This window comes from Rattus rattus, chromosome 7 (genome assembly GCF_011064425.1).
Source record: "Rattus rattus isolate New Zealand chromosome 7, Rrattus_CSIRO_v1, whole genome shotgun sequence".
Classification (NCBI taxonomy): Eukaryota; Metazoa; Chordata; class Mammalia; order Rodentia; family Muridae; genus Rattus; species Rattus rattus.
The window spans coordinates 38,199,846-38,212,682 of record NC_046160.1 but is presented as its reverse complement, the minus strand read 5'-3'; the positions used below and the strand labels follow the sequence as shown (position 1 = coordinate 38,212,682).

The 12,837-nt window shown below is 48.5% G+C and overlaps 1 protein-coding gene across 1 annotated transcript in view; it reads right to left on the bottom strand.

Annotated features, from left to right (window-relative positions):
* Grhl1 (grainyhead like transcription factor 1) overlaps positions 1-12,837 on the bottom strand; it is a 43,794-nt gene that overhangs the window by 17,260 nt on the left and 13,697 nt on the right. Inside the window, exon 8 of the mRNA XM_032907522.1 lies at positions 12,603-12,697. Coding sequence (XP_032763413.1) covers positions 12,603-12,697 — 95 coding nt within the window. The remainder of the gene's footprint in view (positions 1-12,602; positions 12,698-12,837) is intronic.

Here is a 12,837-nt window from a genome sequence, read left to right as displayed (position 1 = left end):
AAACCCTGAGTTTGATTCACAGCACACAGCTATGACCTGGATGTGACACCGTGGACAAGAGGATACTTGGGGTTTGCCCACCCTCAGTCAGTTGAGGTGAGTTGACGAGGCCCAGATTCAGTGAGAGACTCTCTCAAAAGGTATGGTGGAGAGTGATTGAGGGAGATGCCCAGTATGAACCTCTAGCTTCCACACACATGAACACACTTGTGCACACACAAATAAACACATAAATAAACAGATATTTACCAGTCTACTTTCTATAAATGCTGTTACTTCAAAGGATGCGACCTCATTCAACTTGGCCTGGGAACTTGGTAGACGTGCAGATCTCTCCCTCTTCCTCCTCCCGACAACACTTGCGGGAACCACTGTACACATGAGCCCTGGGAGCGCATCTCTCCAACACTGCTTTACACCACAGCCACGCAGGACCCCTCATGTCCCCAAACCCGGCGGACAGGCCATGTGGCTGGGGATTTGGGACACCTCAGTTTGGGTGGTTCAGACACCAGAGCCGCCGTCAGCTGTTCCCATGGGGTGCTCACATGACCACCCAGGATGACAGATGCCTGTGAAGGGACTGGTCGTCTACACACTGGCAACTCCGATGCACCAAAGGCCTCCTTTAGCTCCTAAGCTCAAAGATTATGAAGCCCATCTTAACACATGATTTCTTCCTGAAGAGCTCAGTTCTGCTTTTGTGCATTTTTAATTGAAAAAGTATTTTGCACAGGCACTGACCTATGAAGCAGGAATATTCACTATTCACAGATTCTTTTACTCAGTAAGGTCATACCTGTCCTCAGGTACTCAGAGTAGATAAGAAATGTCCTCAGGATTAGCAGCTCTGTGTGAACCCACGTGCTCAGGCGGAAGCTCCAGTCGTGACTGTGTACTTGACCCTTTGAGACCCACCTCAGTCACCTCTAGGAAACGCATGTGGCTTATGCTGGTTTTGGTTTGTTGTTGTAGTTTGTTTAGACAGGGTTTCTCTGTGTAGCCTTGGCTGTCCTGGAGCTCACTCTGTAGTTCAGGCTGGTCTCCATCTTAGAGATCCCCCTGCCTCCCAAGGGCTGGGATTAGAGGTGTATGCCACCACAGCACAGCACAGTCAAAAGATTTTGGTTTGGGGTTTTTGTTTTTTCACTTATTTGGGGATTGAACCCAGAGCCTTCTGCACAAGAGGCAAGGGTTCTACCATTGAGCTACTGTCCCAGCCCTTGCATATGCCTTTAACAAAAGAGGAAACGGCATGTGTTTTCATAGTTCAACATTCCCACCTTCTACAAGCTATCCAGCCTGGGGTTGAGATGTACCACTGGGTCTTGGCGCCACACTGGCTGGCTGTCAGTCTAGCTATACGCAGAGGGCTGCGAGGGAGAGCTGAAGGAAAAGATCAACTTAAGGAAGTGGCAAGACAGCCCCACACATAAAGTCACTTAAAAAGTGACTGAGTCCACATCCTGAATGAGAATAATGATGGAGGAAATCAAATTCGTATAAAATGAGCATCCCAAGCCTTCTTCCTAGGCAGATAAATTCCCTCTGTTGATATGATCACAAAGGCTCTTACAGGAGCCGTCAGAGGGATAGAGTGAGGTGGGTAGTTACACACCCAGCTTCTCCTCCACAAAACAGGTGCGGGTGCACATGAGTGTGTAGACACAAGCATGCGCTCATGTGCACCCCACCCCCACCACACACACGCACCACTTCCAGTTCTACTACTGCTAATCTCTGACACGTTCCCTTTGGCAGAGTGCTGGGAAGGTCTCTGCTATGGAAGGAGCTGTCAATGCTAACCTTTCTGTTTGTACACTTCCTTGCTACCTATCTTGAGGAAAAGGTATGAGATAGTTAACTAATTGAAACATTAATCACAAGCGACTGCTACTAAAGTTCCCACCCAAAATAGTTACAAGGAAAAAAAAAAAACCTAACCACAAAAACCAACTACTGAACAGGCCAAAGATGTTCTGCAAGATTCTTTTTAAACATCCAGGCCATTTTTCTAGGACAGTTCCTCATTCCTGGCTGAGAATTCATGCATTCAGAATATTTCAAAAAGATTTCAATTGGTTTGTAAAACGCAGCTCGAAAGCAAGGGATGTCCATTAGGCTGAGTTTCCTGTTCCATACCCTGAACTGCAGAGCAAGGATCCTCTCAGAAGCATCTTGGCAGCCTCGTGATGGTGCTCACAGGGCTGGCTGCTCCTCCCAAGTCTATCCTCAAAGGAAGGGGAGCAGAAGAGACACAAGGAGGCAAAACATTCACTCAGAAATGACTGCCAGGAGACGAAAAATAAAGTTTATAAGTGTCTGATTATGCCAGGGTCAGAAGGACTGTGAGAGTGAGCCCGGTGTTCAGACTGGGATGTGTCTGAAGACACCATGTGTGTATGTGGAAGGGAAGAACTGAGGCTGGAAGTGATGTGGGGCCAGCGGCAGAACAGTGACTCTCCCAGGAAACGCGCTCCACTCAGGCTGTTTGAACCTTGTCTCTCGGCCAGGTTCGATGGCATTGGGCTATGAGGCTGGAACACAGATCCTCACACTTACAGAGTAAATGCTTTACCCACTGTGTTGGTCAGGTTTTGTCACTTTGATACCAACTTAGACATGTCTGGGGAAAGTGAACCTCGACTGAGGAATTGCCTCCATCAGACAGGCCGTGAGCATGTCGGAGGCCATTTTCTTTACTACTAAGTGATGTAGGAAGGCCCAGCCCACAGTGGGTAGCATCATCCCTAGGCAGGTAGCTGAACAAGCCATAGGAATAAGCTAGTAACCACTGTTCCTCCATGGTCTATGCTCTGGTTCCTACCATGGGTTCTCTTAACAATAGACTGTAACCTATAGTTGAAATAAACCCTTTCTTACCCACATTGCTTTCGGTCATAGTGTTTCTCAACAGCAAGGTGACCAAGTACACCATCTTTTCAGCCCTACATTGTTCTTAGTAATTGTGCTGGCTGCTTTTATGTCAACTTGACATAAGCTAGAGTTACCTGAAAGGAGCGAACCTCAATTCAGAAAATGCCCCCATAAGATCTGGCTGAAAGGCATTTTTAAATTAGTGATTGATGGGGGAGGGCCGAGCTCACTATGGGTGGGGCCCTCCCTAGGCTTGTGGTCCTGAATTCTGTAAGAAAGCAGGCTGAGCAAGCCTTTGAGTACACGGCGGTAAGCAGCACCCTTCCACGGCCTCAGCATCAGCTCCTGCCTCCAGGATCCTGCACTGTTTGAGTTCCTGTCCTGCCTTCCTTCAGTGATGGAGTACATACAATGTGGAAGTGTAAGCCAAAAAAGCCTTTTCCTCCTGAACTTACTTTTGGTCATGGTGTTTCCCAGGATAGAAACACTAACTAAGGAGGCTGGAGAGATGGCTCAGCGGTTAAGAGCACTGACTGCTCTTCCAGAGGTCCTGAGTTCAATTCCCAGCAACCACATGGTGGCTCACAACCATCTGTAATGGGATCTGATGCCCTCTTCTGGTGTGTCTGAGGATAGCTACAGTGTACTCATATACATAAAATAAATAAACCTTAAAAAAAAAAAGAAATGCTAAGACTAATTAAGGACAGATTACCCTAGTCCCCATCACAGTGCAGTTACAGACAGGGTAAGGACTAGAGCTCTCCCAGTCTCCAATGTGATGGTGGAGTTGCAGAACACAAGTCCACCACTGTTTCTCCATCCCCTATGCCTGCTGGGCCCCCATGTCAGCTCCCTCTTCAGACTCTATTGCCTCGTCCCCACCTAAACTCATAACAGGTACTCAGAAAGGTAGAGACAACGGTCCGACTCAAGCATGCTTTGCTGGGATATTCAACAGCCGATGAATCACTGGCTGAAAATGCATCTTCCTCGGAACTCCTAAGAACATGTGTTTGGCCTTGCTGATGACAGACCCAAGAACACAGTTTTGGCTTCACTAATGATCAGCATCATAGACTGGAGAATCCCATTGCTTCAAGCCAGGCTGCCTGATCCAATATGTCTGCCTCCTCCCAGAACTGCATAGGTGAATGGCTGGCTGGCAGACAGACCATACATATAGGGGAGTGAGCTTTTGGTGAAACGGCCTCTAAAGCCAGATCTCCTGCCTTAGTAGCAAAGCATTGACCCTGGAAGGGCATTAGAAATGAGTCAGATCTGCCCAGAAAAGTTCAAGGGTGAACCAATGGTGCTCTGCCTTACACTTTGGACTGACTTGTGGGGAAGGTTTGGTTTCAAAGCTGAGAGCCCCTTGCTTACTTGTTACTTGTGCATTTGGATGCACTTAAAAAGTTCTGACTACCTGTACACATCACAAGAAAGATTCCAATGGAGGGGAAAGGGAAGAGAAAAGTAAGGGGTTCAATGAGGGAAGATGCTTACGTGAGATTATCATAGTAAATGAAACAGCTTGACATTCTCCATATGTATAGGTCCTCAATGTCTCTCCCTTTCCATGGATGCCACACTACCCATGGTGCCTGGCTCTCATAACCTCTTCACTAGAGACAGACGAGGCCAAGTTGTGAGGTGCAAAGTTAGAGGGCATTGATGGAGAAAGGCAGGGAAAACAGATGGCAAAGCCCTGGTAGGACCCAGCTCCCAGGACTCCGGAGCCAGCCTATTCCTAGCCACTCATAGAGAGCGAGTGTAAAACTGGAGAAGTGGGAAAGTGAGGGAAACGGACACCTAGACAAAAGACAGAACCGAAGGTCACCTTGATCATGAGGCATGAAGTTAAAGGTCTCCCGGTTTCAAAGCAAGCAGACAGTCTGTGCCAAATTCCTACTTGTTGCAAATAAGTTGCAGGACTTAGCTAATGGCCACATGTCTCCAGGGGACACAGAGACAGCCATCTTGGATACAATCCCAGTGGCCTCTGGGAAATCTCCTTTGTTTTTATTTTTTTGTATGAAGATTCAACTTAGTCAAATACAGATAATATCTATAAGTTCCTTTCTAGAATGTAATCTATCTTTTAAAAGGAAAGCAGAATCTAGTGGATAAATTCACATCTAGTCACCCAAATCAGTATAAAGATCTTCCTAAGTAGCTCTTCACGGGGAGAAACTGTCCAACAGCTGAAATGAAAGCATTGGTAACATTTCCCCCTCATTTCCAACAGCACTAACTGGAGAGAGTAAAATCACCATTGTTTCTATGACACGTCACAGAGGCTACGAGCCTGAATGGAAGCTGAGAGCATAAGACGAGCATAAGACTTTAAACTATAAATCAGGATCCAGTTCTTGGCCAAATGTCTAATTAGTAGGGATCATTTATTGGGCTTTACATAGCCCTCCCCCTCCACACACCAGAACAAACACTCCCCCCGCCCCCCAGCTCTGTGCACTGGTGTTCCCTGGCAGCCCACTCCACGTGCAGTTAATGAGTGTGTGGAACTGAGACAGTATCCAGTATCGAGGCTGAGTCACCCACTCAGCAGCAGCCAGTTCCATTTCTGATGCGCCAGGTAATCCGGGCGCGTCACACTGCTCCCTGCTCTGCTGGGAGGTGACTACGCTGTCCTAAAGACACTACAACTCCAAGAACACTGTCATCAGGAACTGCGAACTGTTCCGAGAGCTTCAAGGGTGTAGTTGAGCTTTTTGGTAACTTCTCAGACTATCAAATGACCATCAAAAGAAAAGAGCCCGACTGGCAGGAAGGGGTGGGGCGGGCAGGGACGTGGGAGGAGAAAAAGTACTGACTCGCAGTCTTCCCACGGCCAGGAGGGGCGTTCCCTGAAGGGGAAACAAGCTCCGAGTCAGCACGCTGTTGCCACAGCCGCTTCCCACACCGCCCACACAGCGTCTCGGTTTCTGTGCCATGCGGAGAGCCAGGGGAAAAGTCACCGAGATAAAAGAGCGGCACGGAGGAGAAAACACTTAGAGGGACCTACCTGCTCCCCTTCCCTCTGTCGTGTTCCACAGCCTAGACTTGGTGAACCTAAGGACACTTGGCAGATGCAGTGATTTGGCACTTGCTGTCCCAAAGAAGCAGAATGGGTACTCAGAAATATGCAGAACTGGATGGGGGCGTGACTCAAGGCAAACACAGACCGCATTCCATCCCCACGGCACAGAACAGGCTAGGTGAGCGAGCACATGGGTCACAAAGGAGACTCGGGCAGCGAGCTGACTGCCAACCAAAAGTTCCAGAAGCATGAGAAGGGCTGAAGGCGAAATCTGTGGACTAACAGAGGGGCCAAGCCCTCGTTTGTTTAACCAAAGGCTGGGGAGATCTGTGCCTTCCATTTATACGTGTGACTCTAGGCCTCACACTGCCTCCAAATAGCTACTCCACATCAGGCCAGAGCCACAGCTGTTCTGCTTTGGTTTAAAAACAAACAAACAAACAAAAAAATTAAAAATCAAAACAAAACATGGGAGTGGCAAAGGCGACTGAAAGACAGAGAGCGCCACAGATGGGATTTCCAGGAAGGAACACGAGAAGGAGGGTTAGGGTGACAAGCTGTCAAATGACAAGTCTCCACAGAGGAGCGGATTGTTTCCCGGGAGTGGCAGAATGGAGGAAGGGTAAAAATTTGCTCAATCCCCACCCCCCAAAGAAAACACCTAACTCAAGCGACAATACCAACAGTCCTTAAACAGGCAAGGGCGCCTGAAACTCCTTCCACAGGATACAGGTTCCACTACCAAAGCGAGGCTTTCTTCAGCTGCCAAGTGTCTCCGCGGCAGTCAGAGACACCTTCGGCTGGCCCTCACCCTCAGGCGTATGCTGAATAAATGCTCCCTATTGTTACCTGTGGGTTCTGAAGACCTGCCATGGTCCGGTGTGTTTCAGTTTACTGCTTAAGAGGCTGCAGAGTATACACACCTTGAAATATTAGTGCAGCAAAGCCTCAAAGACTTAGCTTTTAAAGATGCCTCAAAGAGGGGTCACCCTTGTGCTTGTACCTGAGCAGCAGCCGCCTGGAGGAGATGAGCTTGTCTTTCTAGCAGGGCTCCTCTCAGATGCCTCGCTCCACAGAGGCACGCGCTCTTTGTCTGGTGGGTATACTGCAAACATGTTTACTTTAGTGTTTTTATTTATTTAGTTTTGTTTTTTCAGGACAAGGTTTCTCTGTGTCACTCTGGCTGTCCTGGAACTCATCCTGTAGACCAGGCTGGCCTTGAACTCAAAGATCTGCCCGCCTCTGTCTCTAGAGTACTGGGACTAAAGGTGCGACCACAAATGGATGCTATGTTTTATTTTTATTTATTTACTATGTGGGGCTGTTGGCGTGTGCCAGGAAGGTCAAAGAAGGATGAATTATTTTCTGCTCTGTCAATACTCTGTCTCATCCCCTTGAGACAGGTCTCTCCCAAATCTGGAGCTAGCCCAGCAACCGGCAAGCTCCAGCAATCCTCCTGCCTGCTGTTCAGGCCTAGTGACCAAGGCTTTTGCTGTGGCTACTTGTGATGTGAATTCAGGTCTTCATGCACTTTTACCCACCCAGCCATCTCCTCCCCCCACAGATATGTGCCTTTAAATCACATAAGTGAAAACCCTTGCCAATGCTGGGAGCAGAAGGCAAGGTGTGTGTAGATAATCCAGTACAATCTAGTTAGCGCCATGGTCTGCCTAGACTCTGAAAGTCGCTTCTGTGATGTAATATTCAGAATATTTATCATTTAGTATGTGTGTGGGGTTGGGGGTTAAGGAGAGAGTGTGTGTGGGACGGTCTGTTCTCTCCTTCCACTATGGATCCGGGCCACTGATCTGAACTGTCAGGCTCTGCAGCAAGCAATCTGCCCGCTGAGCCACCCTGCTGGCCCACGGCCTTTGCTTTAAAAGTAACAGTGTTTCCTGACCTGTCTTAAGCAGCCCAGTTAGTACACACTTTAGTTTTAGGTCCTTTGCATCATCTAATTGCAATTACAAGCACAATATTTGACTCATTTCTTTCTTCCCTCCCGCCCTCCCATTCACACTGGAAATAAGTTGTGAAACAAACCAAACCTGTCCCGGCTCAATACAACCAAACATGGCACCGCCTTGTTTTAATGGCACCCTGATGGATGCTTCACAAGAATGGAATCCCTTTAAATGCAAGCAATGCGTTCAGTCCAGAGACATAAAAAAAAAAAAAAAAAAAAAAAAAAAAAAACCTGCATCCCACAAGCACACACAAAACATCCCAAGTTCAAGTTACCAGAGTGGCCACACCCCTTTCACAGCCTCCCGCCTTGACGGCCCCGCCCCGGGCACTCCACTGGCTCTTGCTGAGCCAGGGAAACAAAAAGAAAGATGCCACTGCACCTAAACACAAGAATCCTCATGATGGGGCTTATGGGACCTCAAAGTAGGCGTCAACCTGTTTTAATCCTCTTTATTTTGTAACAGGAGCCTTTCCATGACAGAAACTTGTGTTCCAGAACAACTGTCCAGATTCCTGAGTACCTTCCCAGAGCGGCTGGTCTATCACAGACCGTGAAAGCACATATAGTCTGACCCTACAGCTTTTGCATGACAGGATGCTGTCCTCTGACTGTCCTTGTCCCCACCCTATCTCCTCAGTTTAAGGCCCTGCATGGAAGGCAAGAAACGGGAGGAAGCTAACTAGAGAGAGAGGAAAAGTATGTTGTGACTTACTGTCACACCCACAGAAGGACCACGGGGAGGAAAGATGCAGTCCCATTGGTCAGCGAGCAGCCTGGTCACACACCAAGACTAAAGAGCTTCCTGCTAGAATCTGACAGCAACTCGAGAAGAGCACCAGGGGCCTTGCAGCCTTGAGCCACAGGAGACACAGCACGCAAAGCACACAAGGCTCTCTGCACTTTTCTCCCTGGTATGGCCCACTCCAGGGGCCTGGCCCTCACTCGACTGTCTATCTTCCTCCTTTAAATTCTGGTTGTCATCAGAGCCACTCCCCAGCTGCTGCTAGATAACCTTCCTAGGTGCTGTCCAGAACCACTGGACTCCTGGGCAATAGCTCTTTGGTTTATAACTTTTATTCCCCTGCAGTAGATTATCGTCCAACATAAACGTTTTGCTCAGCAGTTAAAGTGTTTTTCTAGAGTAGATTCTGTGAATTGCGGTGAGTACGCAATGCTGTCCTACTGATAACAAGAGCTTCATACAATAATACCCACTTGCTATCCAGGGTCTAACACTGGTCTCTCGAGTGCCTGGTTTCACCAAGCTGCACACAGGATCCAGAGCACTGCTGTATGGTGGATGGTGCTGGGTGGAGTGTGAACAGGGCAGGGGACCCCAGCATGGTACTACCTGTAACAGTCACCCAAACAATTTGGCTCTCCCTCTAACTTTTCTTCCCACTATTTAATTTTAGATCTCTAGGCTTCTCCTGCTTCCTAATCAAATCTCAATGCTGCTGTAAACCCTTAAGGTTTACGATCCAAACCAGTTAAGAGTAGATTCTAAGCCAGGAGCTCCAGCAGAACCACAATTCTCCAATACCCCCTACCCCCAATACAACTATTGTAGAAGAGAGACCTTGGTTGAAAACTCTGCTTCCACATTTCATGTGTAAAGTAACATACACATTCTCCCTTGACTGGGTGATGCTATACTTAAGATTTTAGGCTATTCCACAAAAGTCCATTTAACACATGACCTATGGGCTGCAGTCCTACAGCCTGGAACCCCAGAACTGGAGTTAGAAATCTGAAGCTAGCCTTGCTAGTAGCGTTGCCACTATCTGGATGAAGTCGGGTTCCTGCAGGGTGGAAGGAACCTGCTTGCACAAGGGACTGTCCTATGTCCTTGCACACCTTGTTCTATGCTGTGCCTTACTGCCTGCCCTCTCCTCTCTGGGTGAGAGACCCCTCATATTTTGCCCTATAAACCCTACACTTTAGCACCTTGCCTATCTTTGAAGGTCCAAATGCAGATGCTGCCTTTTCCTATTTAATATACACCCAGCAGCTTGGTTTGGTTCCACGGTGTTCAGGAAGAAATGGGGGCTGCTGCCTAGTGGAAAGTCAATGGCTGGACTGTAACCTGTCTGCAGACTTTGGAGTCTTTAGAAGATGTCCAATGAGTGTCTTCATCATGCGGCTGGCCTGGGATCCGCTATGCAAACCAGCGTGGCTTCAAACTCAAAAGGTTTGCCTGTCTCAGCCTCTTGAATGCTGGGATAAAAGGCACGCACCACCACACCCAGACATTCCTAGTTTTCAAAGTAATTTCTCTTCCTGCTGTTGCTTTAAAAATGAACAGCCTTCCCCTTGATGCTTGTGTGGCTCCAGCAGGCCCCTGCTTGCGCCCATGACCTGCATGTGCAGAGGTGCACTGTGAGCTGAGTCCAGGCTGGAGCAGTGTTTTCCCAGTACCGCACGAGCCAAGACATTCATGATTTGACTCTGTTTGTTCTCAAAACAGTGACATCAAAGTGAACATACATATGTATAGGACTCACAGGAAGATGCTGGGTGAGGATTCTGGATGTCCTCATACCGGTATGCCGAAGAGTGTATGCCCTAGTTACCATTAGAAATCAGAGCAAAAGAATTCCATACATGGCCTACCAACCTGGACGACTGTGGGAGAGAATCAGGAATTAACGTATGCTGCTGGGCTAGGGTGTAGCTTGCCCAGAGAGCACTTGCCTAGCAAGCTGAAGCCTTGGGTTTAATCCTCTGCCCTCCTAAGAAAACAACGAATTAATTAAAAACAGGCATCCCTACGTGAGAACGAGAGGGAGCCACTTAAGAAGATAAATGCTTGCATAAAATAAGTAAGTAAACAAAACAGCCGACTACAGGGTTCCGCACCAACACCTACTCACTCTAGTTACCTTGAGGCATTAATTACTTTAAATTTGAAAACAGAAGCACGGACTTGGCTGGGAAAAGCTAAGACTCTGCTTGCTGGATTCCAACACAGGCTTGAAACCGATGTCTGCTATCAGCTTCAAACGGGAGCAGCTTCATTGAGAATGGCACACCACCATGCCCAGGGAGAAGGAGAGGGCTGAGTGTGGGTTCTGGACTGGCTACAGGAGGGCGTCAGCTCTGCCTCCCTGTTCTAAGTAGACTGAAGACTCTCCTCACCGACTTCTTGTGTCAGGCTGAGTACCTGCCAGCCCTCAGCACACAGCCTGCTGTCCTTGTTTTCGCAGCCTTCCTTACTCCCACCCTTGAGAGTGACACATCATGCAAACAAAGCACCCTGCCCATATGCAGGTCCTTCCAGCCAAGAGCTCCCAGGCTCTGACAAGCGCTTATTAATCCTGGCCACACCCAACAGACAGCACAACTGGCCCCATCAGCCTTTTGCTTTCTCGGTGTTTTCAGTGGTAATAAAGGTACAAAACAACAAAAACAACAACAAAACCCACAACCAACAAAACCAACCCAAAAGCACAGAACCCAAAACCGAGCTAGGGCCTGATAGGCCTCACTGAAGTCGGAGAAGACAGCTTAGAGCTTTCCTGTAGTTAACCTCATCACTCCAGTTGCCCAGCGTGAAGCAGGAAGCACTTCTCAGGAGCCCGAGACCAGAAGCATCCAGAGAGCACGGCTGTCTCCTCTTACAGGGCTTCTCAGAAGCCATGCGCTAAATCCTATTGCAGTTTTAAATTTCCACATAACTGAGACAAGCATTCAGGAAGTCAGGCTTCCCACAGTAGCCCCTCTAAAATTAATGTAGTGCCCAGCTCTGGATGGAGCAGCTGGCTGACATCTGCATGGAGTGGTGTGGGCTGGCAGGAGGGCTGTCACGGCACCAGAGCTCCCGCACACTGTCTCCTGTAGAGGAAGCGTGTTCCTGTCTGTGCCTTAGCTATAACCACCATGTCACAGGAGACAGAACAAACTTCACCCGACTCTCAAGAACCTCTCAGTATTTGATTCTTCCCCCCTCCCCCTTCCACTCCCTCTCCCCCCTCCTTCTTTTTTTCCACTTTTTTGGTGATAGGTTCCCACTGTGTAGTTCTGACTGGCCGGGAACTCACTATGTAGAGGAGGCTGGCTTGGGACTCACAGTGATCTCCCTGCCTCTGCCTCTGCCTCCTAAGAGCTGGGAATAAAGATGTACGCCATCACCAACTGCTAGAACTCAATGTTAATGAAGAGAATGGAGAGAGCACTGGGGAAGGGAGATGTAACTTAAGAATATACTCGCTTGTCCCTAAAGGAGCTGGAAAGTCCCAGAGAGTCACCCAAGTGACCCTCTGAATCTGAGGCAACCGTGCACTGCCCGAGGCAGAAGAATCTTCCGCTGTTGTGTGGTAACCGCTAGCAACTTGGACTTAGCCTTTGTGCAGGAGCCCTGCTGGTTGGAGGGATGCTATTGCACTAATCCTTACAGTGCAGGAGGGAGGGGAAGGTGTAGATGCTACTGTGCAAATGAGGAAGTAAAGCCAGATGAGTGAGGGCCTGGGTGGGACTGGGGGTCACGCAGGAGGCACTGGCAGGTGACAGTTCAGCCTGGAGGGTTCACATGTGTGTTGAGGGATGGCCAGAAAAATGCAGCTTTGGAGGAGGGTGGGAACTGAGAGGCCAGTTTCATAACATCTAGGAGGGAAAGAAATGTAGAACTGCAAAGCAGATCGGCTGTGAAATCTTGCTGCTCCTCCCATCTTGGGACAGCTGGAAGGGATGAGACGCACCCTGGGTGTTATGACATACCTTCGCCTCATCGTTGATGTCCCAGGTGAAGGAAATGGCGTTATAGGCGATCTCCTCGATGTTGCTGATGGTGTTGAAGCTTTCTTTGTAGTCAGCTACATGAGGCAACCGACAAGAAAAAGAAAGTTATGATGGGTAGCTTCCGTGTGAGCTCACAGCAGGCCTAGGAACACTCAGTTTTCTACATCGTCCACTGGATGAGTTAAATGAGGATTTTGTTGGATGAAAGAAATTA